Source organism: Cyprinodon tularosa, unplaced genomic scaffold (genome assembly GCF_016077235.1).
Source record: "Cyprinodon tularosa strain WSP-4 unplaced genomic scaffold, ASM1607723v1 ctg86, whole genome shotgun sequence".
Taxonomy (NCBI): domain Eukaryota; kingdom Metazoa; phylum Chordata; class Actinopteri; order Cyprinodontiformes; family Cyprinodontidae; genus Cyprinodon; species Cyprinodon tularosa.
Window position 1 is genome coordinate 771,749 of NW_024039629.1, and position 26,137 is coordinate 797,885.

At 37.7% G+C, this 26,137-nt stretch overlaps 2 protein-coding genes across 2 annotated transcripts in view; both read left to right on the plus strand.

The window, feature by feature from the left end:
- LOC119775243 (von Willebrand factor A domain-containing protein 5A-like) overlaps positions 1–26,137 on the plus strand; it is a 67,063-nt gene that overhangs the window by 39,669 nt on the left and 1,257 nt on the right. The window lies entirely within an intron of this gene.
- On the plus strand, positions 2,606–25,738 carry LOC119775246 (von Willebrand factor A domain-containing protein 5A-like). The gene is made up of 14 exons (XM_038273157.1): positions 2,606–2,653; positions 2,838–3,040; positions 3,123–3,345; positions 3,424–3,590; positions 3,680–3,794; positions 3,893–4,068; positions 10,919–11,007; positions 11,128–11,272; positions 11,583–11,662; positions 11,751–11,865; positions 12,298–12,453; positions 12,534–12,637; positions 16,515–16,753; positions 25,557–25,738. Exons 1-14 carry the CDS (start codon positions 2,608–2,610, stop codon positions 25,736–25,738), a joined length of 2,040 nt encoding a protein of 679 aa, XP_038129085.1. The 5' UTR covers positions 2,606–2,607.

A 26,137-nucleotide genomic window follows, 5' to 3' on the forward strand; every position in this document is an offset into this window, starting at 1 on the left:
TCACAATACATGTCATCTTGAGGCACTTTACAGTTCAACCAGATATACAGTCAAATTAATTAAAAGTTTCCTATCTAAGGAAACATCTGCTGAGGCCGACTGGGGTTCAAGGAGACAGAAGCAGATTATGCACCTAGATCACATAATCTGACATTGATGTCATATTCCTGAATTAACTACTTGAGGTGCTTTCCCATTTGTAAACCCTGTTGTTTTATTCAGTAGTCTACTGTTAGAAATGTACATGTCTGACAATCTGCATTACTTATTGGAGACAGAAATCATGAACTTTTTCATCTTATTGGTCTACAGTCGGATTTTTAAATGAAAGAAATCCCTGCTGTTGCAAACCCTCGTAGATACATTTTAACTATTCCTATTATAATGTTTATGTTATCTGGCTCCATACTGATAGCTAGGAATTTAAATTAAGTTGTGCACACACATTTCAGCATTGCTTGTCCTACTCTGCCACATTATGCTCCTACTGTCGACAGCAACACCTATCCGCAATAGGTGAAGATCTTTTCCTTACCATGAGCTGCAGAATGTTATCAAGTTTTGTGTCTACTCTGACTTTAATTATCCCTGTAGTTCTCTGTCAAGCTATGCAACGAGAAAAGAAACAAAAAAATAAATAAAATGGTCCTCTTCCTGTGGGCTTTGAATGAGCGTTTATTAAGGCAGTGCACGGATGTTGTTTAATCAGACCATTTCCCGTCCCACCTAGCAGCAGAGAGTGAGAAGGACAGAAAAGAAACGTCTTTTGAAACACAAAGATATTTGAGTAAGTATTAATATACTTTACTGGACTGGCTTTGAGCTAGAAGAGTTGGTGTTTTAAGCTTTTTGTCATCTGCATTTTGAATTCTGATCTGTTTCTATATTAATCTTCAGTGCAGTTAACAGTTTTTATTTTACGCTTCACGTAGAATCATCTAACATAATCTAAAGCATAACTAACGTCTTACGTCTCTTAAAAAAATCAGTTCTTCACTTCTAGAACCCGATCTCATTATTTTGTTGTTTCAACATTATTAGTTCGTTTCCTCAAAAAAGATAACTTGCTTAAAAACTGAGTCAAATACATATTACTTTCACTTTTAGGATTTTAGAGTTTAGTTAAAATGCAAGTAACATTTTGTACAAAAACATTTCAAACATTACTGTATTTCTGTATGTTATTGTTGAGCAAATAGCTAATCCTTACCCTAGGGCGGGGAACATCTCACTTCAATAAACATCCTGGATTATTATTGTGATACCAATCTGAATCCCGATGCCTTAGTTTCACTGAACATTTTTCTGGAGATACATCATGTGCACCATTTAAGGATTCATAGAATCTCTAATTTAAGAAAATGTATTATCTTTTAATACTGCATAGGCTTCTGTAGATTTTGACCTTCTTAGTTTATTTTATGTTCTAGGCAGTCTTAAGTTTGTGCTTTTCTGATGTGTTTACTTTTAGCAACTTTTGTTTACATCATATAATAGTTGTATTCCATATAGTTTACAGGTAAACATGTTAATTTTACATGCTACTTTGTGGCTTGATAATCACTAGGAGGTTCTTGGCTCAACGGGTGTTATTGATGTGGGAGGTGAATGAGAGAGACTCTCAAAAATGATACCTAGGCTCTTGACCTGAGTAGAGGGGGAGGCAGTGGGACTATCAATTGAGAGAAACTCTCAGTTTTGGTTAAAACTTGGTTCCCAACAACTGTTTTATTGCAATTTAGCTTAAGGGTATTAGAGATGAACCAGGCTTTAACTTCAGCAAAACAGGAGATGAGAGATGATGGAGTAAGTCTCGAGTTAGGCTTACCAGATTAAATGAAATGAAAATGAAATAATGTGAAAATAGGCAGTGGAGGGAATCTTCGGCAGCTTCCATATTCCAAGTTGCCAAAGATTCCCTCCCCTGCTTAGTTTGATAAATAATGTGTTTACAATGATGCAAGTTTCCCCACATAATCATACCTAGTCTCTGTGATTTCATAAGGCTTGGACAATAAATGTGAGAATAGGAAGGGGAGGAAATCTTATGTAGGTTCCAGGTCCTAAGTTTAACAAATAAAGTGTCAGAAATTATCTAGAATTGTGTTGAAAGCAAAATCATGAATTCCCACCCACTGAGCAGATAATTTATCCATTGCACACTGACTGTAGCACATTTTGTCTCCATAAAAGTAAAAATCCTATTTATTCGAGTGTATCTGTGCACCAAAATTCTCAAGTTTAGGGTGATGCATGCTCCCGCGACAGGGGAAGTAATTCTTGGCACAACACCTGTGACTTCACTCCACCTTGTACTACAAACGGGCTATGTGCAATCCATTGATTAAATACAGATTAGTGGGTCTGACACTCATTAAAACACCTTTTGAAATCTTAACCAGCACACGCAAGACTGATAAATTAGGTCCAAATGAACTGCATCAGTTTCCTCCAGGAATTCCGTACAGGAATTCCAGGATTTCCGTACAGTATGCAGTTTTGCTGAGTTTTTATAAGCATGTCTATAAAGTGCCGTCATTTCCCAGAAATATAATTCTATTACTATTATTACAATCTTTCAACGCCTCTTCTTGTTTTCTCCAAGGAATGACGATGAACTCCTGGGGTCTGCTCACTTTATGGAAGGAACCAAGTACGCATCTATTTAAGCTTGATTGTTTAGTTTCTTTTCACTATTGATTTATGGCTCATTTTAAAAACAGATGTATTTATTTTGTGTCTTTAATGGATTTTAGCACATAGAGGTATTTTAAAAGGTTGATGAGATATTTAACTTTTTGTGTTGTTTATACATGACCATGTTTTTGCTGCTTTAGTTCCTTTGAAGAGCATTGAAGTGCAGCTGGAGGTGAAAGACCATGTGGCTACAGTGGTTTCTACTCTGAACTATGAGAACCAGGAGGATAAACCAATAGAGGCTGTGTTTGTCTTCCCTCTGCCTGGAGATGCTGCTGTGTGTCATTTCAGTGCTCAGATTGGACAGACACACATCGTAGCCGAGGTTAAGGAGAAACAGGAGGTGAGTTAGACATAAAGAAGCATCTATGAAGCAGCTAAAACAAAAACATAAATATGTCTGACATGTTTTTTGTGGACTTCAGGCTATGGAGGAGTATGATGATGCTCTGAGCTCCGGGCAGCAGGCCTTCCTGTTGGAGGAGAGTGAGGAGAGTTCAGATATCTTCTCTCTGAAGGTGGGCAGTCTGCCTCCAGGAGAGAGCGCCTCCATTGGGCTGGAATATGTCACTGAGTTGGCTGTGCAGGCTGATGATGGGCTGAGGTTCTGTCTGCCTGCTGTACTCAACCCTCGATACCAGCCACAGGGTAGCTATGCCAATAGATAGACTGATGATTTTAACTAAAAACCAGATGACTCCCACTTTTTTCACATGGTGTTTCTAGGTAGCGATGGTCCCAGTGGCCAGGTGACCTCAGTTCCAGCCTCTCTGGTTCCCTACAGTCTGTCCTTTTCTGTCCAAGTGTCCTCTCCTCATGCAATCTCTAAAGTAGAGTCCAGTTGTTCCCTGGAGCCTCTTCAGTACCTTAACACTGATCAAACTCAGGCCACGGTGGGTAGAGATCTAATGTTACTGCTGGATGTGCTTGTTCCAAACAAGATGAAATGTTTATTTTTATTATTTGTGTTCTTGAACTGCAGGTCAAGTTGGCTGCAGGACACAAGTTTGACAGAGACATTGAACTGCTGATTTATTACAAAGATGCCCACCAGCCCACTGCTGTGGTGGAGGCAGGACAGGCTTCTGCCAAACCTGGTGAGAACAGATTAGTTCATGTTCTATTTAAATGTTAGAGTATATCCGAAGCTCTATTCTTATTCTTATTTCTTTTATTTAATCTCCAACATGTTCAGGTTCTCTGATGGGGGATCCAGTGGTGATGGTGAGCTTGTACCCTGAGTTCCCCCAATCTGTGATGTCCTCACTCACCTCCTGTGGAGAGTTTGTGTTTCTGATGGATCGATCAGGAAGTATGGCATTACCCCTGGACTGCAGCAATGAGGAAAAACGCTGCATCAGCAGTGCACGGGTAGTCCTCCGAATTTTAAAGAGATGGTTTTAAAGGTTTAAGTTGATTCACTTCAAATATCTTTGAATTAGATAACTCTTTACTTTGATTAAACATAAATCACTTTATTACAAAAAAAAAAATTAATAACAATCTACTGGACTTGGTAAGTCCAGTGGACTGTTTTTATTTTTTTTTGCAATGACTATGTCCTGGATAATTGAGAACCTTCACCAGCTAAATCACTTTACTGCTAATAGAGAATTAAACCAGGGTGAAGACAGAATCGGTGTAGGCCTATTTATAACTCAAGTTAACTAATAGTATAATCCAACCATAGACAAGTGGTTCCCAATGCGGGGTTGCAGAGAAATTTCACTGGGACCTATACAATGCAATGTTACAGTAAATGAATGCGTGACCCATTTAAAAGTATATTTTTAAAGCTCCAGTTGTGAGTGTATATATATATATATATATATATATATATATATATATATATATATATATATATATATATATATATATATATATATATATATATATATATATATATATATATATATATATATATATATATACTGCCTAGCCCAAAAAAAAGTCGCCACCTGGATTCAACTAAGCAAATACGTACGAGCCTCCTATTGGATAATTACTGCATGGGCGATTATCTTTCAGCTGGTAAAAAGTTATTTAACCCCAACTGGTGCAATGACTTGCTTCTCATTTCCTAAACAACCATGTCAAAAGACACATCCCGTGGTCGTGGCAAAGATGTTAGTCTGTTTGAGAAGGGTCAAATCATTGGCATGCATCAAGCAGAGAAAACATCTAAAGAGATTGCAGAAACTACTAAAATTGGGTTAAGAACTGTCCAACGCATTATTAAAAACTGAAAGGATAGTTGGGGACCCATCATCTTCAAGGAAGAAATGTGGCCGGAATAAAATCCTGAATGATTGTGATCGGTGATCACTTAAACTCAAGGGATTGGGACTGAACAGCTGTGTAGCCGTAAGAAAACCACTAATCAGTGAGGCTAACTGGAAAAAAAGGCTTCAATTTGTGATGGAGCATAAAGATTGGACTGTGGAGCAATAGAAGAAGGTCATGTGGTCTGATGAGTCCAGATTTACCCTGTTCCAGAGTGATGGGCGAATCAGGGTAAGAAAAGAGGCAGGTGAAGTGATGCACCCACCATGCCTAGTGCCTACTGTACAAGCCTGTGGGGGCGGTGTTATGATCTGGGGTTGCTGCAGGTGGTCAGGTCTAGGTTCAGCAACAGTATGTGCCCAAAGAATGAGGTCAACGGACTACCTGAATATACTGAATGACCAGGTTATTCCATCAATGGACTTTTTCGTCCCTGATGGCACAGGCATATTCCAAGATGACAATGTCAGGATTCATCGGGCTCAAATTGTGAAAGACTGGTTCAGGGAGCATGAGACATCATTTTCACGCATGGATTGGCCACCACAGAGTCCAGACCTCAACCCCATTGAGAATCTTTGGGATGTGCTAGAGAGGGCTTTGCGCAGCGGTCAGACTTTACCATCATCAATGCAAGATCTTGGTGAAAAATTATTGCAACACTGGATGGAAATAAATCTTTTGACATTGCAGAAGCTTATCGAAACAATGCCACAGCGAATGCGTGCTGTAATCAAAGCTAAAGGCGGTCCAACAAATTATTAGAGTGAATGACCTTTTTTTATATATCATATATATGTCATATATATATATATATATATATATATATATATATATATATATATATATATATATATATATATATATATATATATATATATGTGTATATATACATGTATATAAAACACTGGTGACGGATTATGTGGGATTTCATGGTTAGACAGCTCTGCTCTGTTGGATGTCAGTTCCTGCTTGGTTCCTCATGACTCAATCAACTCCTCCCAACAGAAACATGTCCACCATAGAAGGATTCCTTTATTGTGTTTCTGTAATTTTAGCAATGCAACAAAACCGTGCGGTGAGAGCCAGGGGCGTCTCTAGGTTTAAGAGACAAGGGTGGCTCAGCCCCCAGAAGAGAATTTTTTCAGTGCACCTGCTAAGGCGTTGTCTAAGACAAGCGTGTAACTTTGTGTTGAAAGTTGGTGGGGACGGCTCATAAGGAAAGGGAGCTACCTGCGCGACGCCTTTTTTTTTTTGTTGGAAAGGATAAAGCCAAAAAAATGCGAATAACATTTATCAATTTAATGCTTATAGTTGAAAACATAACTGTTACAATATTCACTTATATATTTTGTGCAAAAAATATCACATAAATCTAAACAGACAGTACAAATCAAAGAAATCAAATAAATATATATCAATTTTGTAGAACATTTATTGATGGTCAATTTTGGGGCACTTTTTAAAATTAATTTACTTTTAAACCAGGACTCGGACAAGATCTTATGGGGGCCTTAAGCAGAATATGATTAAGCAACTCCATCTTTCTGTCAAGAACATCCACCAGCAGGTTATCCAGGGGGGGATTTACCATTAGGCAATACTAGGCAGTTGCCCAGGGCCCCAAGTTCTGGGGGCCCCATAAAACTCTGTTTCCATGTATGGTTAATACAACTAATCCTTATTTGTGCTAATTAATTATGTTTTTGATAAAAAATCCTTTGGCTAAAATGCCATCAGAACGCTGATAAATAGAGAGGAAAAAGGGACAAGAAGAGAGGGACAAAACCTAGAACAAATAATGGATGTCTATTCTATTAACATTTCTCTATCTGTAGAATGGGTCTGTTTTATGGGTTTTCTTCTCAGGGGGCCCCCTGCCTGTCTTTGCCTAGGGCCCCAAATTTCCTAAATCCGCCCCTGAGGGTATCAATACTGATTTGATAGAATCTGGGAGAGCGGACTATGTTCAACCATCCATTTTCTTTAACCTTATCCCTCAGTGGGATCAGGAGGTGCTGGTGCATATCTCTAGCCACGTTCTGGGTGAGAGGTGGGATCACCCTGGAGAGGTCACCAGTCTGTCGCAGTATGTTCAACCAGCTTAAAAGTAATCGGTAATCAGATTTATTATTTGCACTTTTACTAAGTGAACTTTCTAACTCCCTTAAATCTGAAATTCCAATGCCAAAATTGTTTAAATCTTTTATCTTTGGACCCCCTGCAGAGTGACGTCACACCTGCAAGATCCTATCCTTACCTTCCTGCTAGATTGCAAAAAGCAGCTTGCTCATGAGTTGTCAACTTAACACGCTAAATCTTAAATGTACATATAAAAGAAAAAGGGGCGCAGTGCTTGCTACTGAATGGCAACACTATCAAAGTCAGGAAAAAGTTTTAAGTAAAGCCGGGATTAAAACAGTAGCTACAAGAAGCTTCAAATAAAAGGTGTTCTTTATGTTCAACCTAAACACCAACTCTGATAGACCATCAGTAGAGCAGGTGTTTAAATTAATCAATCACTGCTGCGAAAGCTTATAGCAGTGAAAGCTAATATACCACAGCCATCACTTAATAAACGCAAAATAAACAACCCTCTAAAAACGGAAAACTGTAATGGACTGAAAGTCCTGTTTTTTATGTGGGAAATTATTTGCGTGTGTTTTAGTATAATTCTGATATATTGGCGCTGTTGTCTGTTTCTATGGCAACGATACTGAATGTAGTGTAGCCTAGAGACCTGCATGGGTCGAGTTTTACCAACCCGCACCCGCCCGAACCCGTTAGAATGACTACCGAACCCGACCCGTCACCCGCGGATATCTTCAATTCAAATGTTATGGGGAGAGGGCGGAGGGGGGTGATGGGGAGAAAGCGAGAGGCAACAGATTCTTTTTTCTGAGTTTTTTGTCGGGGTTTGTGGACGGTGAGCAGCGGGGAGAACTTTTTTATTTTCTTTCTGAGGAGCGGCATGAATGGGGTTTTAATCAGATATACACAGCACCGAAAGCAAAATACGTGTACAAAATATTGGTGGGGACATGTCCACACCAGTCCTTAAGGAAGTTATGCCTATGATTGTTCAGATTAACTTGTCTTCTTTATGGCTTTTATTCGGTGTTTTACTGCATTTGTTTTGGGAAAATGTGAGGAAAAAATAAATACAGAAAAAAAAAATATATTTTTTAAAATCGCAAAATAATTATAGGGTGGCTAATGCCAAAGAAAGGGTGGCTGAAGCCACCCTTAAATAGGTCTAACGACGCTTATGGTGAGAGCATTCACTGCTCCTCCCTCACCTGATGCTGCTGTGTGACATCTGCTCCAGGATGAACATTTAATCATGAATGCTTATTATACATTTAAGCACACATAGTCCTCTTCTATAGTGGGATAATACATTTAGATCCTGTTGAGCCATATGAGGCTTTTAAGACTTTTACATTTTTGCGGCTCCAGACATTTATTTTTTTGTTTTGTCCAATATGGCTCTTTGAGCAGTTAGGTTTGCCGACCCCTGGAATAGACAAATATTATTTACTAAATGTTGACTGCCCTTGATGATGTTTTATATTTTTATATTATGTCTAGGGAAAAATAACATTTCAAGATATCTTTAATCTGATTTTGGAGAGTCAAAATGCATTTTGAGATATCTCAAATTATGTCATCTCACTTGTCTTTTAAAGTGTCACACATTCAGAATTATAATCAAGATATTTCAGTTAATTTGAACTATTCAAAACTAATTATGTTTAATATGCAATTTATGAAATATCCCCCTAGTGTGTCACTAAGCTGTCCTAACAGTTGCCTGCAGAATTTTGCATGGCTGCAATGGTGATGGTTCTTATTGACAAAGTTGTTTGAAATTGCCACAATATAGAAAGAACTCAGCAATATGGGATGTGAACTCTAAGAACCATTTCAATTTAATTTTATATTTTTTTATATATTGATGTAGCATGTAGCCTAGCTTACTTTAAATTAGCCAATAGAAGCAATACTAATAAGCTGTCTATTTTATAAAATAAATACTCTAAATGAATATTTGAAAGGTGAGTAAAATTATTATATTTTAAATTCATTTCATTTCATTTTCAGGTTAATTCTAATGTATTTGAATTTGTTCGCAGTTTTTTTTTTCAGATTTTGAAAATTGTTTCAGCTGTTTAAATTTAATTAATTGAATTTGAATAAAAAAATACTTAATTTGAAGGATTCAGATATTCATTAGCAATTTCTTATGATGGTTTTGTTCCAAATCTTAATATATTTATTGCCAAAAGTTTCTCCAAAGTAAAATAAAAAAAAGTGGCCTACTATGACTATGAAGCTGATTCCAGTGGGAAATTTGTCCCTAACTATGTAGGGGCAGTGATAGCCATGCCAATCCAGGGACTGACTGCAGTTCTACTGTAAGGTGCCTTGGTCAAGGTCAATGACTGGCATACCTGATATGTTACAACCATACCATGCATAGTGCTTAAGGTTAATAGACTATAAATTAGGCTATGTATACTAATAAAAATCCAACATCCCCCTTCATTTTTTTTTACAACTCAAGTACTGTATGTATATATTGTTAGGAATCCAGTTTGTGTGGGTTGTGTTGTTTGTTTGTTTTCCTCCACCACCAGGTGGCGCCTGGTTCTCATTGACCTTCTCACACACCTGCGAATGGTTACCTCATTACCAGAGGACTCTTAAGCTACTGACTGCCACTACCACAACGCCAGAGTGTTTGCCAGTTTTGGGTACTCCAGCCAAGCTGACTCAAACTGAGTTTTTGTCACCTGAGTCTTAACCTTGTTGTTTTTTTGTTTTTGCCTCTCGGAAGGAAGTCATCCTGCAAACTGGATGTTTTGGACCTTCTCCCCCTGGAAGGATTGTCTGAGCGTCAAACTGAGCTGAGGATTCAAACTGGTGGTTTGGATCAACTCTTCCCCAAGGATTGTTTGGGCTTCTCTCCGAGTAGGGTATTCATCTCCACAAGAAACCGTTGAAGTACCGCAGGAAATCTAACCCTGAAATCCCACATACTCCGTCAGCGCTCCGCTCCGCTCCAGACCGCCTGCGCAAAGCAAAGCCTACAGCCGCCGCTGTGGCTCCCGTCCGCTCCGCTCTGAGTTTCTTGGAGATCGTAGAGAGCATGCGCGAGATGAACCAAGGTTTCCGCGGATCATTAAAAATAATTACAATTCATTAATTTTTTTTAAATCAAGGCCTTAATTGGCACTAAAACTATTTAAAAATGTTTATCGAAGTATTCATAATTCTTTAATAAAAAATGCTTATAAAAACAATTTCGTCAGATATAGTATATCGCTATTAATTTTCGTGGAACTGATCATAAAGCCGTATGTTTGGAAAGGAAGCTCGAGGCGGAGAAAAAGCTAGAGGATATATATATATACGTATATATTTGTGTGTGTGTGTTTTTGTTGAACTCATTTAAAAGTTGTTATTAACACTTAAAAAACATAAATTAAGACCTTTTCTTATGAGTTTTTTTTCCACCACTAACTGATTGTTAAAGACTAATCTGCATTGTTTAAATATCGCATTGTCTTTCTTTCTGAAGAGTGGCTAAACAGAAACAGGCCTTGGTACCCTGCTTTTGATTTAGCTTAGCCCTAAATAAAAATCTGTAACAATATCTGTATAGAGCCTCTCTACCATAGACCTTCATGTCGGCAACTGTTTAAAGCAAACCTGAGAGCAGTTATAGTATGGCATATCTGAATAGAGTTGTTTTAACATGGCCAACATCTATATGAAGAGATTTTTCCTGATCTGGGTTAGGTATTAGTGGTTTAATAATTTTAAGCATTTTCTTTGTAGATTTAATCAATTCTGAACTTTTACTTGTTAAATTGTGAAAGCATTATTCTGTCCCTCATAGTTAATTATCTTTACTTCATGTGTCTTTCTCTAGGACACTCTGATGCTCCTGTTGAAGAGCTTACCAATGGGCTGTTACTTCAACATCTACAGTTTTGGTTCCAGCTTTGAACATATCTTTCCGTGAGTGATATCTAACCCCTTACCCCAACATCCCTTCAAAAATATTATGAGACACATGGTGGCTTATCATATTAATTCTCATGATTTTAACTAAAGTATTCTGAACATTTTCAATGGAAGTACGAGCATGGAGTACAGTGAGAAGACCATGAACAAGGCTCTAAAAGAGGTTGAAAAGATGGATGCAAACCTTGGTGGAACAGACATTCTTCAGCCTCTCCAACACATTTATAGCCAGCCCTGCATTCCTGAACAGCCTCGACAGGTAAGCTATACTCACTTATATTGAATCGACTCTAAAAACTGCACTATTCATTCAACTTTAGCACATAAATCTAATGTCAACCAGTGTTTCAGCACAGTTACTTGTACGTCTTCAACATTTAATTGAATTCTGGTTTAACCTGTTTTCTTTGAAGCTCATATTTGTCATAACTTTGGTTGCTCTTCATCCATGGTAACACTATTTGAACTACTAAAACATCAGAGATACAGTTAGACAGATCTTTCTAAAGACTTCCAGCTCCTGTTTAAATTTGTAACTGTGTAACATTGTGTGATTTCTTCTCCATCAGCTGTTTGTCTTCACTGATGGAAAGGTGGGAAACACTAAAGAAGTTATTGACCTTGTTAAGAAGAATTCAGGCTCCCATAGGTGAAACCATAAACACATGCTTTGCCTGTCTGGATCATGTTCTCATGTAATATTGTTATAGAGTTTAAAATCAACTCTTGTTTTGTAGATGTTTCTCCTTTGGGATCGGAGATGAAGCCAGCTCTGCTCTCATCAATGGGATGGCCAAAGAGGGAGGAGGTCACGCTCAGTTCATCATAAGGACTAACAGGATGCGACCAAAGGTAAGAAAAACACCTGACTAACACTTAACCAACTCATTAGAATATGATTGTGTTTAAATAAATCATATCACAACTATTGTTTAAAACATAGGTTGTAAATGACTATCATCCAAAAATTTGTCACGGAGAGGAGAGCAAGGATCTGTTCGATGTGCTGAATCAAAGGACACATAAAGCTTTACTGCAGTTAGTAAAAGTTTTATTGTACGGTTTTTAACAGAAATATTGGCACCCTGCCTTAGCCTCTCTTTGTATCCAACAAACAAAGAACACCATGAGCAGATCCAGGTGATATTCATTAGACAATCATTCAGCTCCAGACACATCCCAACACCCACTTACAGCTACACCCACACATGCCCATACATACCTCTAACACATGCACCCTACCCTTATAGACAAGACAAAAAATGCATCCTTCACTCTACACAGGTTATGCAGTCACTCAGGGTTGCTCTGCATCCCAATGTGGGGGACATTTCTGTCTCTTGGGATTTACCAAAGCGAGTGTCTGCCACCATTCTCTCTCCACCACCAGCAATCTTTCAGGGTCAGAGGTCCCTGATTTATGCTCAACTCACAGGACAGGTATGGTCACCTGAGTTTCGGGTCATGAGTAATTTTAAAACAAGATTCTTTCTAATTGTATTTCTTTTTTTCATTGTCAGAGTTCAGATGCAACAGAGGGCAGCGTGACAGTGAAGTACACCCTGGCAGGTCATCCCCACCAGAACCAGTTGCACTTCGATTTAAAACCTGCAGAGGACTCTGGGTAAAACACCTACATCCAGAGGCTCAAATCTTGAAGCATTTTTACTATAGAATACATGTTTTTAAAACCTGAAATCAGGGAAACTGAGTTTTCTGTTTTGAAAAAAATGTTCACTCAACCTTTGTGTCAATTAAGATAATAACATTCTCCTGAGAGCTAATCTGATCTGGAACAAGTTTCCCTCAGTAAACTCAGAGTTTACTCTGCCCTCCTTAGAGCCAATCATCCTGATTTAAATCATTGTGACTAAATCATCCTGACTAAATCATCCTGATTAAATCCTGATTTAGTCAAGAGAGTTCTGTCAAAGGTTTGTGTGAACATAAAAAGAAAATCACTCACCAGGTCAAATAGACACATTAGTTGTTAAAAACATAAACATAGCATGTCCTTTTGATGACCCCACGAACTTAAACAAAAATTCATTACTTTTTGTTGGTTTTTATGTATTCAAATTAGGATAATGCATATTTAATCAACCTGTTAGCTTAAAGCATCAATGTAAAAATGCCAGAATTATAACAACATCCTCCACTGTCCTAAGACTGATAAAAACATTAAAGAAGAACAGAGCCGACAGAAACACATAAGATACCCTTAGAGGTATAGTGTAGCATGAACTTTTTGCGGGTGGATCATCAAAATAATTGGTTCTCCTAAGTGTCAAGCCTTCTGGTGATTATAACCTAAGACCGTCCATGCTCGTCCACATTTTAACTTACTGGTGGTGAGTCTGACATTGTGGAAAAATTGCAAATCTTCTTCTGGAAAGTAAGTTCGTTTGAACGATGCAAACAGCTACTTCTATACAGAGTGTGCATGAGGAGAAATGAGCTTGTGCATGCTCTTGCACGCGTTTAATAGGCGTTACCTCTCGGGAGCAGGCACAGGGTTGTTTAGCTCTAACATGGGCTGGCAGTATTTTTCATGACCGTATTTCTCTGATGGATGCAACTGTGGCCAGTATGGCCCCACGCTCAATCGTTGACACAAGGGGGAGCAAGCAACTCAAAGACCCAAACCGTGAAGCACTCAAGTTCAAGTGTTTTATTTATACAAAAAGCCACAGCAAAAGTGGCATGATCGGCCTGCAGCACGCACTGGCTGATCCACAGCTGACTCTGCAGCGCTCCGGCACTGTTCCACTCCCTGGCGTGCCACGCCCCTTTCCAGACTGATCCAGCTAGAAGAGAAGCAGGGAGAACGCCAGCATTCACGCGCCAAAACCCCGTCGGATGATATATTCCCGTTTATGCTTTAAAGCTACAGTGTGTAATTTTCAGCGACATCTAACATCAAGACTGCAGACCGCAGCAACATGAACATCTCCCCCCCACCGCTTCTCCCCCCCAACAGTACGGCGAGCGTTACGGGACAAAATGTCTTCCACGACGTCCGCATCACCTACCTTCTCAAGTGATGAGGTGTGTTTACATAGATAATTTTACAGATATTATTTTATTAGTCTGTGTACGGTGTAGATTGTTCAGTACCGTCTCAGTTCATCTCTCTCAACTTGCCATAGTTACTTGCGTAATGGGCGATCTCGCAATCGCTAGTTTGTTGGCTCTGCGCTGCCGTAGCGCAAAGATGTCTGCCTCCTTGGCTGCGAGACCCGCTCCTATGTAATTATAAATAACGAATTCTAAGGCAACGCAAATATTAAGGTTAAGAGGCTGAGCTCGTAGATGATGATAAATAACATAGTTATGTATAATATATTACATTTCTGACTGTATATCCCTGTAATTATTACACACTGTAGCTTTAAGCGAGGGGGAGCGCTACTTACAGGCGCGGGCAGAGTTTCCTCCTCTGCCCTAATACTCCTTACTGGGCCATCTGTGCACCCTCCTGGCGCACGGATCCCGCCTGCCTCTCCCCCGGCAGCGCGTCTGTTTCTGTCACCTGCAGATTCAGTTCCTCTTCTCCTTTCCTTCAGACTCCCTTTATGTCGGCTTTAATCAGCCCTTGCTCACACCTGAGCGCAGCAATTACGCAGCGCAATTAATGCACTCCTCCTCCTCAGACAACTATTTCCATCCAGTGCGCATGGATTGTCACAAGGGAAAAACAAACCAAAACAACCCAACATACAGGAAAAATTCTAAAGTCTAAAATAAAGGAAAACAATCATATAAACAAACATCAAAACATGCAAAGCTCAAGAAGAAAATACAAAGAAAAACAAATCATATCTTCCCCTCCAAACATGCAAAGCATAAAACTAACATTTAAATGAAAGAAAACCATAAATCATATTTTTCCCTGTGCAACACAACCATTTGGTCAATTTGTTCATACACCATTGGACACTACAGTCTCCTGTAATGTGTGCTCTGTGTGACAAATTAAAATGTAAACACTACATATGTTTTGGGTTTTATAACAGAGATGGTCAGTCATTTGCTACATTTCTCTACCTTTGTAGATCTTTTTAAGTATGTTTGTAGTGCAAACTTAATTATTATGCCACAGTGTCAACCAATCAGAAACGCTGATCCAGGAGTTTTTTTGGAGGAAAACGACACTACCTGCAAGCTGTCATCGTCTCTGCTGACATTCTTTATATGAAAAATAAATAAACATGAAGGGAGTTAAATTCCAAAGGATGAAAAAAAAAGCCAATTATGTAAAAGGAACAGAGAGCGAGATCTGATCATTATTGCTGCTCTACATTTTTTTTTTTATGAACTATGGCTGCCCTGGCCTTGCTGAGCACTGAAGTTGTGACAGTAACCCAGCTATAAAGGTAGCTAAACACTCCCTCATTCATCCACCAGGAATCACTCCATGGTTACTTTTAGCAGGTTTTAATGAGGTACCTGTAAAACTGAAACACAATACAGCACATACACATACAGCAATATTACCGTAAACAGGTAACAAATTATTAGCTCAGCACATATGATTAGACATGTGATTAGACTCGAAATTATAACATTAAAATGCAGAGAACAGGCTTGTTACTTACAGACGATGCCATTCTGCGCTTAACTCAAAGAAAGAACAACAGAAAATGGCTTCTGACTGAGCACATGTTCAGACCGTCTTTTTACATTGACCTTGCAGTGTTAACTTTCACCACTAGGTGACTTCGTTGAACAACATATAAAACAAACTGATTATATTACAATGGCAAAAAAGTTTATAAATTAACTAGAAATGTTAAAACCTTCCAATGAAAAATTTTCTATTGTTTATTCTGGTACTTTCAGTTTTTTTCACAAACCTTAAAACTCTTTATATTCACTTCCAGCTGCTATGGACAGCAGCAGGAAATTCCCCACAATCTGGGGCAGCAGAGAGCTCCAGCAAGAGGGATTTCCAGTGCTGCCTGCCAGCAGTATGCTGGAAGTCTGCTGCTCTGAACAAGAACTGCATATTATACTAACTGGACAGATGATATTTGGAGGTGGACTTTCCTGCATAAAACATGTTAAAACAATTTTTCCCAATTCATAAAGTAAATAAATCCAAGCTATTCTGTAGCTTAAAGCTACAGAAAATAAGCAGATAAACAGAGCGCTGAGCATCCAGAGCATTGAAGCATCAAACCAACTGGACCCCAGCTTGATGCAGCATCTGACCTAGCGTCCAAATTTCAACGTTTGTGTTTTCACGCCCAGATCACATTCGGTGGGAACGCAGCATTATGTCAAGAGAATTTGGATTCTATTTAATTTTCAAAAACTTGTAATAGTAAACTAAATTAAGGAGGCTGACTTTGCTGCTGGATGAAAAAGTAGTTTCTTTTTTCTTTGGGGACATTTGATTAGTGGGGTCATGATATGAGGAAAATAATGAAAAAGGAATAAGAGACGGTTTGTTAATTAAATGAGCTTCACCTATAAATCTCTCTTCCTCCTTTATGTAGATTAACAGTCCACAGGTTAGCCTCTCGCACTGCCATTCGCTCCTTGGAGTCGCAGCAGAGGACACAAAGTGGACAGCAGGATGAAGAAGTGAAGAAGAAGGTGGTGGAGCTCAGTGTCCAATCAGGAGTGAGCAGTTCTTTTACTGCGTTCATTGCTGTCAACAAAGCCAGGCAGTTCAAGTCAGCTCAACGACCAGTGGTGCTCAGATATATTCCAAAAGATAACCTTAAATCCTTACGTGAGTGATTTCAATTCTGTTTGTTTAGCATTTCTTTGTTTTAGTTAGTATGAATATAAATTTCTTCAAGTTAAAAGCTAGTTTTCCAACCCTAACATGTGTCATGGTTATATCACCTTATTTTGTTACGAAATTGGTGGACATTAATTAGGAGTACGTTAATACCAAATAACTTTATCTAGTTAAGCGTGAAATTATGTCCACTGGCAGTTAAAAACTTCTCATTCCTCAATAGATACAATTTCTCATTTTCCTTACATTTATTAGAATTTTGGCAGGCACACATTTCCTTTAGTTGCTGAAAATCCTTTTGCATGTTTCCACAGATTATTTGTATGAATTATCTTGGAGGGAAGGAGGCCTCCTTACCATCCCCCTTATGTTTAGCTTCATGCAGTTCTTTGCCAGATCAAAGTAGGGACTGTTTTGGTGACTGTAAAATGGACTAGCACCGGTAAATTTGCAGTGCTCGGAAATTGGCCAATTTTCGTGTGATCGACCAAGACCAACAACAGACCGGTCAATATGAAGACCGCTAATTTATATATTTACGTTTCTTGTATTCTAGATGTATCTTTTTTGAAGACGCGCATCTCCTTTGCTTAGACCATGTTTGTTTTGATCAGAGTGCCCAAAAGAGGGGAAGAAATCATCAGAACATCAGATGTAAGGGGAGACAGCATTCTGAGCTCAGACTCTGGGGGAATCAGTCTGAGAACACAGAGAAAGAGAGCACCATACCCAGGACAAGGCGACCAGTTGTGCCCCGTCCGTAGCTAAGGAACCACGGTGGTAGATCAGAGAAGCTGGGAAGACAGCTTGGTTTATTCTTGGTTTACTAAACAGGGCGACTGCACCAAAAATGACACAATCATGCCGTCCTAACCCCCGAACGTTGACCACTCACCAAGCCTCGGGTTCAGGTTGCATACTTTCAATTATGAATGTTCCTTTTACAAATCGACAAGTCCCATTTGATTAAATATCAGAGATAAATAAGGTTGTATTTCATATATAGTATTTGTGTACATCGATTTTAGTCAAATGCATCTGAATCTCTTTTAGCTGTGTGCTGAATCGGTCTGCGCCAGGTGACGTCAATGTTTACCTCGGGCGCGGTGCATCGTGGGAAAACCACCATATTAGGTGGAAAGTCGAGATAAGCCACACGCGGCTGTTCTTTCGGCACAATTATTTACCAGAAATGACACGATCGTGTTGTGTGAGAGGCTGCCAGTCCAGGTGTCGTGCCAAGGTAGTTATCCCTGCGAAAATTTGTATCCCCTCGTCGGGAGTGCGCACGGAGTAGAAAGAACAACCAGAGTTAACTCCGCTTCAATTCCAACGTGCAGAACTTGAAATTTAAAAAAGTTTTACGTCTATGAAAGTTGAGCTTTACTGTTTTATTCTTTACTTCAAATGTTATAGCAGAATATCGCCAGTGATATTGATCTAAAACTAATTATAAAACACAAACGTTTGCTTGAAAGCTGGTCGCTGACAGCAGTGTCTACTCCTCCCTCTGAAAGCAAACAGATCCTTGTTCTTTTCCACACGTTCCTTAAAAAAATCTCTCATTGTTTCACAGTGTCCAAATGTTCTCATCCCATTGAAAACTGTTGTAAACCATATACTTGTAATAAAAATGAAATAGAAAATGGATTGCACGTGTAATCATTAAGGACTATATGCAGTAAGAAAATAATTTTTTCCTGGTTGAAATTTAGTACTTAAATCTATATCTGTGTTTATAGTAACGTACAATTTATCCATGTTGTACTATCCTTAATAAACAGTTTGTCTTCTGACATCAGCCGTTTTATTTCATCCCATTTTGCCAGAACTGGCAGTATGGGACGAAATAAAACCTGCTGTAATCTGTTCCCCCTGTCTAAACCAGACAAAAAAGGCCCCAGCTTTTCCATTTTTGGCTTATAAGTATCTTTTATGATGACAATTTATTCCTGAAACTTTGGAGTGAATTGACCTTTATTTCTTAAAGTTATAAGGGGGGAACAAATTATAGCAAGCCACCTGCTATAATCTGTTCCCCCTGTCTAAATCAGGCAAAAAAGTCCCCAGCTTTTTCATTTTTGGCTTATAAACATCTTTTATGATGACAACTAACCCCTGAAACTTTGGAGTTGATTGACCTTTATTTCTTAAAGTTATAAGGGGGGAACAAATTATAGCAAGCCACCTGCTATAATCTGTTCCCCCTGTCTAAATCAGGCAAAAAAGGTCCCAGCTTTTTCATTTTCTCGCTTATAAGCATCTTTTATGATGCAAAAATGAAAAAGCTGGGACCTTTTTTGCCTGATCTAGACAGTTCTGCACGTTGGAATTGGGGCGGAGTTAACTCGGGTTTATCTTCCTACTCCGTGCGCACTCCCGACGAGGGGATACAAATTTTCGCAGGGATAACTACCTTGGCACGACACTGGTGCGGTAATTTCGCATTCTGCTTACTTTTTTCCATATAGTCAGAGAAACAAACTCAATCCTTTAGTCCTTCGTTTAGCTATGCTGCGGTTGTTTACACTACGCCTTTTCCACCAAAAATGGCGTCTTAGCAACAAATGTCACGTGACTGGCGGAGACCGATAGATTTTGAAACACGTAGACAGTGCAGCTAGGTGTTTCAAAAACCACAACTATTAAAGTAAACTATTCACATTTCAAGCAGTTTACCTAAAGGGGTCATAGAATGCAAAACCGGGTTTACATTGTCATAGATGAATAACGATAGTTCAGTGGGTGAAATGGATGTATAGAGAAGTTCAAACCCCATCGACGCCTCCTTTCTATGCAAATCTCACAGCACAGCACCAAATTTACGTCTATTTGGGGATGTTTCTTTATTTGGTTCTATCCTGTACTTATGTCACACCCCAAAATTGACATACAGACCAGCCCACTGGTTCACTGGCAAAAGAACATGAATAGAGGTAGATGTAAGACACCAGTTTAGCTGTTTAGCCAACAGTTGGGTTTACTTCTACAAAAATGATAAAGCAGGCAGTTTCTCTTGAAAATGTGCCATAACCACGGGCGTAAATGCAGTGTTCCAGGCTGCACAGAAAAAGGGACAATTTTTCATAGTCTTCCCAAGGATCTGAAGACTCAGCATCAAGTTTGATGCTCAGCTGTTCATTTGCTCTAAACATTTTACTGAAGGCAGCTTTCAAAATCTCGGACAGCTCCAATCAGCATTTGCTAAACTTCTTTTACTGAAATGAGGGGCTGCTCCGACCGCAAGCTGTAAGTATTATTCTGTCTCTAAGCTGTTGATAGCACTGCTAGCATATCTATAATGACCAGGTTTGGGTTTCTGAAAAGGAGGACATTTTATTTATTTTTTTCATACCAAGGCCGCTGTTGTCATGGCTACCGCCAATGAATCCTGGGATATCCAAGGATAGAGAGGATACACGGACCCATCCTTCAAATCTGTCAAAAAGAAGGACGCATTTGTAGGCCGCATAACGAGGAGTCTGGGAATCCGACCAGACCTCATGATGTAATTGGCCTTTCGAATCTGACTTTCGGAGGATTCACCCATAAATTCAAACGCAGCCTAAGACTAAATCTAAGACGGCTGTCAAAAACAACACTGATAGCCATTTAACCTTCTAGTGTATATTGTTCAACTCTATGATTATAAAGCAGGGGACTGGGGTTTGAATCTTGGTTGCATCAGGAAAACAACCATAGTTAAAACTTTTCAGAGTCTGTGAACAAGTCATAATGACTTGCTGTGATGACTATGGGACATTCAATTAAATAGTCAAATTGTTAAAAAGCAAACCACATTTTTATGGATAACCTGATATGAAAGTTGTTAAATGTCTAATTTCCCTGTACTTTAACAAATATTTTCCAAGGTACCTAATGCTGGACAATACAATTTTTCAGTTATTTTATCTGTAATATTCTTCTGCTTTTTTTTCCTCCTCTTTCTTTTTTTGTTTTGTTTTATGGTTAGGTGTGCCTCTATTATGCTCGGGTAAATAAATATCTTTAGGAAAAATTTAAATATTCTATCGAATTTAATTAAATGAAAATTATAATAATTTAAATGGTTTACACATTTTTAAATGCTATACTGACATGAAAATGTTGACATTTCTAATTTCAATTGAACTTGAGCAAGGTTTTACAGTGTAACAAATACTGGACAATTAATCAATTTCAATACTTATCTTTGTTTTTTTCTCCTTATTTCATCTAAGATCTTTATTTTTTGTTTGTTCTTCTTTTCTTTGTTATAGCGTGGGATTTTCTTGATAAAAAACAACCATGCTGTAAGTAAATATCTTTGAATTTTTTTTAATTTATTTAAATTAACTAATATTACATTTCCAAAAGTAATAAACACAATTTAAATTTTCTACTAATATGAGCTTTCTGCAGGTATCAAATATTTCTAAGAGATTTTGTAGGGGAGAAGGCTTCGATCCAATCACCCTAATCTTAAGCTCCCTACAATTTTTACCAGATTTAAAAAGGGACTGTCTTAGTTATTTCAAAACAACAATATGATGCTTATTATTGGGAAAAAATGTTGGTAAAATGTATAACTTTGAATTTATATCTGACAGGATATAGTTACATAGTTTTGTTCCTAACTACAATTATTGTGGTATTTCACTGGCTCTGGAACTGTTTTTATTCACATTCTTTTTTTTTTTTTTTTACAGTTTAGGAGAAAAAATTATCTTTATCTGGCTCAGTTCAATGGATGACTATTTAAAAATTGTCTAACACATGTTTCAATGCTTTTCTAAGCATATAAAAACTTAAATATCATAAATATCTAATATTAATTACATTTCTTCAGAAATGTTCTGTGTAACTAATGCTGGGATATTACAGTATAATACATCAATTATTCTATTAATTGCTTTTCCTAAAGCAAAACATAGAACCTAATTTAAAAAAAACAACAACTAGTTTTTAAAGTTTTAATTCAAACTAATTTTATGTTTTACCCTTATGGATTTAATGCAGTGATTAAAAACAACTCAGTTGAGAGGGGTTCATTTCACAAAGCAAAACAGACTGCCGCTTTTTTAAATCACACATAAATAAATAAATTAAAAAGGAATTACTCCAGGGTTAGGATTGGTATTCATTCAGTGATAACACCCTACTAATCTTACTGGCACAACCAGAATTTATTCTATGGGACTAATAACCGCTATTAACAGCGCTATAATGTGAATGATAACAAAGCAACTGCAAACAGCCACTTAGTATTTACTGTGTAATGGAAGACAGAATCAATCAAAGGAGTGACCAGATCCTACCTGTTAGAACAATGCTTTTTTATCCAGAAAATAAACTAGCCCCCCCCCCCCAATGTTATTGATGTTAAAACAGTCTATGGCAAGTTGTTTTAATATGTATTTGTTTGTCTGAATATGTGATACCTGAAAAAAAAAAATTGTTCCATGTAGAAATTGAGCATTTCAAACAAAATGACATTCTTTACATCTAGAATGAACATTATGGATGTCTAGAAATGAATTTCAGGTCTCCATATAATGTTAGTGGTCATTATTCTTACTATTTTGATTACGAAAAATGTATAGCATATATCATAACTACATACTTAGACAAGCCGAAAAATGTCAATATGGACACTTAAAATGAGTTAATATTTCTAGGTAGGCCTATATAAAACTTAATTTCTAGCTGTATGATTTTTTTTTTTCTGAAATTCAGTTTCTGGTTTAAAATTTTAATTTAGAAAATCTGTGACTAGGTATGTGATTTTGACTATTATATTTTTATTTTTCATTTTTTTTATTTTTCTTATTGAGGTTGTCTAGAAATGGAAAAACAGAGAGTAGAGTGCTTTTTATAAACATAAAAAAACAGCCTGTCATAGCCCACTTTATGTAGACCTACGCATTAATCTTCTCCCACACTATTTTCTTCTCCTTTACAGATGTATTGCTGCTTCTGTGTCCTATAATCACTATCTACTTTTTAAAATTCCTGCATTAAAATCTTTATTCCCAGTGGTAATAAATTGCCACTTTCTGTTGCATGTCATTAGGGTGACTCGTCGAATCAGTGTTCCACTGATAATGGCTTTTCATACTTGTTACGCACATGCTAAACTCCAAGTGGCACTACTCATAGTTGATTAACTCAAAGCAGCCTTTGTGATAACAAAAACTCAGTTTCCAACCATAGGCTAGATCAATTTGAGTCTGAGTTTGTTAAACCTGCTTTGTGAAATGGAGCCCAGGGCCTTTTAGGTGTCAGTAGGTAACTTTACATCAGAGACCACAAAATTTATATTGCATTCCTAAAAGGTTCATCTTGGACACCCTCCTATTCAAAATTTATATGGTCCCCCTTTTTCGTATTATAATAAACTAAAATATAAGTTACTATAAGTATACAAATGACACACAGCTATAACTTAATTTCACTATATGTGACTGAACACATTCGGTAAACTCTAAAGTGCCTTGAGATGATATGTGTTGTGAATTGGTGCTATATAAATAAACTGAATTGAATTGAATTGTTAGGGGAAAGCAAATAGCAAATCAATTAATTTACAAAGGGACATATTTTTTAATGCTAAATCTAAACTAAGGAAATACTTTGTATACCAAATACAGAGTGCAAGAGGAGCGGAAGAGGATACAAAGCACAAAGCTTCAGTTAATATGAAACAAACCACCATACATTCAGTGCTAGATGAAGACTGTAAAAGTTTCAGCCTCATATCACCCATAGAACATCTCCAGGATTAGTTTTAACAACTTCTTTGCTTTTCTTTCTCCCTTGTGACAGCTGTGCCCTCCCCACCAAGTAAGTATAAGAATTAACAACTCTGAAAATGTCACCAAGCATAAAGAAGGGTAAGAATAGTATTTAGTCAGCCACTGATTGAGCGAGTTCTACTTAGACAGAGGAGAGAGGTCTGTCATGTCCATCAAAGGTACTTTATCTAGACAAAAGACCAAAAATCCAGGAAATCACATTGAATGATTTTGTTTTTTTGTTGTTGCATTGGTCACCATATACCTATACCATTGGTTACCATATACCTATTTTCCACCTGTCTGCTAGATGAAGACAGCAAAAGTTTCAGCCTGATATCAGCCAAAGAACATCTCCAGGATTAAAGGACTAACTTCTCAATGTAATGATGCCTCCATGATGGTTTTAACAACTTCTTTGCTTTTCTTTCTCCCTTATGACAGCTGTGCCCTCCCCACCAAGTAAGTATAAGAATGAACAACTCTGAAAATGTCACTAAGCATAAAGAAGGGTAAGAATAGTATTTAGTCAGCTACTGATTGAGCGAATTCTACTTAGACAGATGAGAGAGGTCTGTCATTTCCATCAAAGGTACTTCATCTAGACAAAAGACCAAAAATTCAGGAAATCACATTGAAGGATTTTGTTTTTTTGTTGTTACATTGGTTACCATATACCTATTTTCCGCCTTAATGTATGAATTCTTGTAGAAAAAAAAAATAGAACTACACCCAATGATAGTTTACAGCAATTGATTCCCTTTCCTTGATTCTAAGTCCAATCAGTTTTTTCCATAAAATAGTACAGTCAAAACTGTTCTTAAAACAGTTTAAAGAGAATACCGAACATTTAATTTGTGTTATTTTCTCTAACATAAATGTGATGACCACAGAAATTTAAGTTGCCTGTTTGAAAGTTTACTCTTTTTTTTTATTGTGGGAAAAAAATATTAGTTTCCAAATATAACTGCCTTGGACAAGCAGGCAGTCAGAGGAAAATATTGCCTAGTGAGTGCAGATTAATATCTAATAAACAAACTAAATTGTCCAGCATGAGGAGTAGACAATAAACGAATCAAAATAATAAGAATGTAAATCAGATCCATTAAACCATTTTGATGCTGTTGGAGAGTTTAATTTAATTCAATTTCATTAGCGTCAGACACATTACTTTATCAATGTCTGAATTTTGCAGGGCTTATATTTTCCATCGCCAACAAGTTGCTCATGTGTTCTTGTTTGTTTTGTTGCTAGAATCTGCCGATCACAGCTTTGCACTTAGCAACTAGATCAACTAAGATAGGAGTGTCTGTCAAGTATTCGCTCACAGTTTCTCTAAGCAAATATCTGAGTCACTCTTAAGCTAAAACTCCTAAGCACCTGATCACCTTGTAAAAAACTACTGCACATCACATTATCTGAACGATCCTTACATTAAGTGCATATACATATTAGTGCCAGGTCTTGATAGGGCAATAGAACAATGACTTGTTCCTGCCATTTCATGTCAGACTAATACCCTAATACTGAATATATTGTTAAGTGATGTGGCTACTAAAATATTACTAATCTACTACAGAAACTTTACCTTGGATGAGTTTTCTAACAGTGGGCCAGATGCCTCAGTATTAGAATTAACAACCGAGCAACATCCAGGCATTCTAGCTACCAATTCAGCCTTTAATCACCAAATTTAGCTGGTCGTAATTTTTTTAATGAATGTTGCTTATTTTTAAAATGTGTTTTTTAGGGAAACACACTTTAACCACAATGTTTATTAACCTGAATATTTTCTTTCTTATCTGTGCAGTCAGTTCATCCAGATTACCATCCTGCCTTCAAATATTATTTCTGTCAGATTGTCCTGCCTGCCCCTGCCTAGTTGGTTTAGTTTTCATGAAACTCTTATTTCACTCTTATTTCTCTTATTCCATATCCATTTATAGATGCAAAAAGATTTACTTGTTACGTAGACCTTGACAGAGGTTCCTTAGTAATTTTCACTCAAATGTTCAAAGGGACAGACATTCAGCCCCCGCGGCCTGGTAAAAACCTTCTGCTGCAGCTGGTCTCCCTACAGAAGGCATCCGGCTTCTGGGAGCTTGATACAGATCTGGCCACTGTGCTTGGAAAGATCAAAAAGGAGGTGAAGAAGTCAAAGCCAAAATCGGTGGGTTACTCTCAATATAAGGAACAATAAATTGTACATAATAATTTTCCCCACAGTAAAACATTTAAGAGTCAAAATAAAGAGTTTGCATGCAAGAAATGAAAATTCATAGTTTAGAGGACAGGGCTTTGGGTCAATCTCCAGTTGTGTTGGGAAGAGGCAGGTAAACCCTGGTCCACTCCCTCCAACCAATTATTGGAACTTTAAAATCTTCACATGTTGGAGGAAATTAAAATTTGGATCCAGGACCCTGTTGCTATAAGAAGGCAAGCTAACCACACTGTTTCTGTATTAAGTTTGGGATTAGAATAAATATGTAGTAAATCATAGAAACATTTGTCTGTGGGTGGTCTTTGGGTCTGTGGGTAAATCATAAATTTCCACTAAACAGCACATATTTAGTTAAATAGCTCAATATGGTTTCTCACT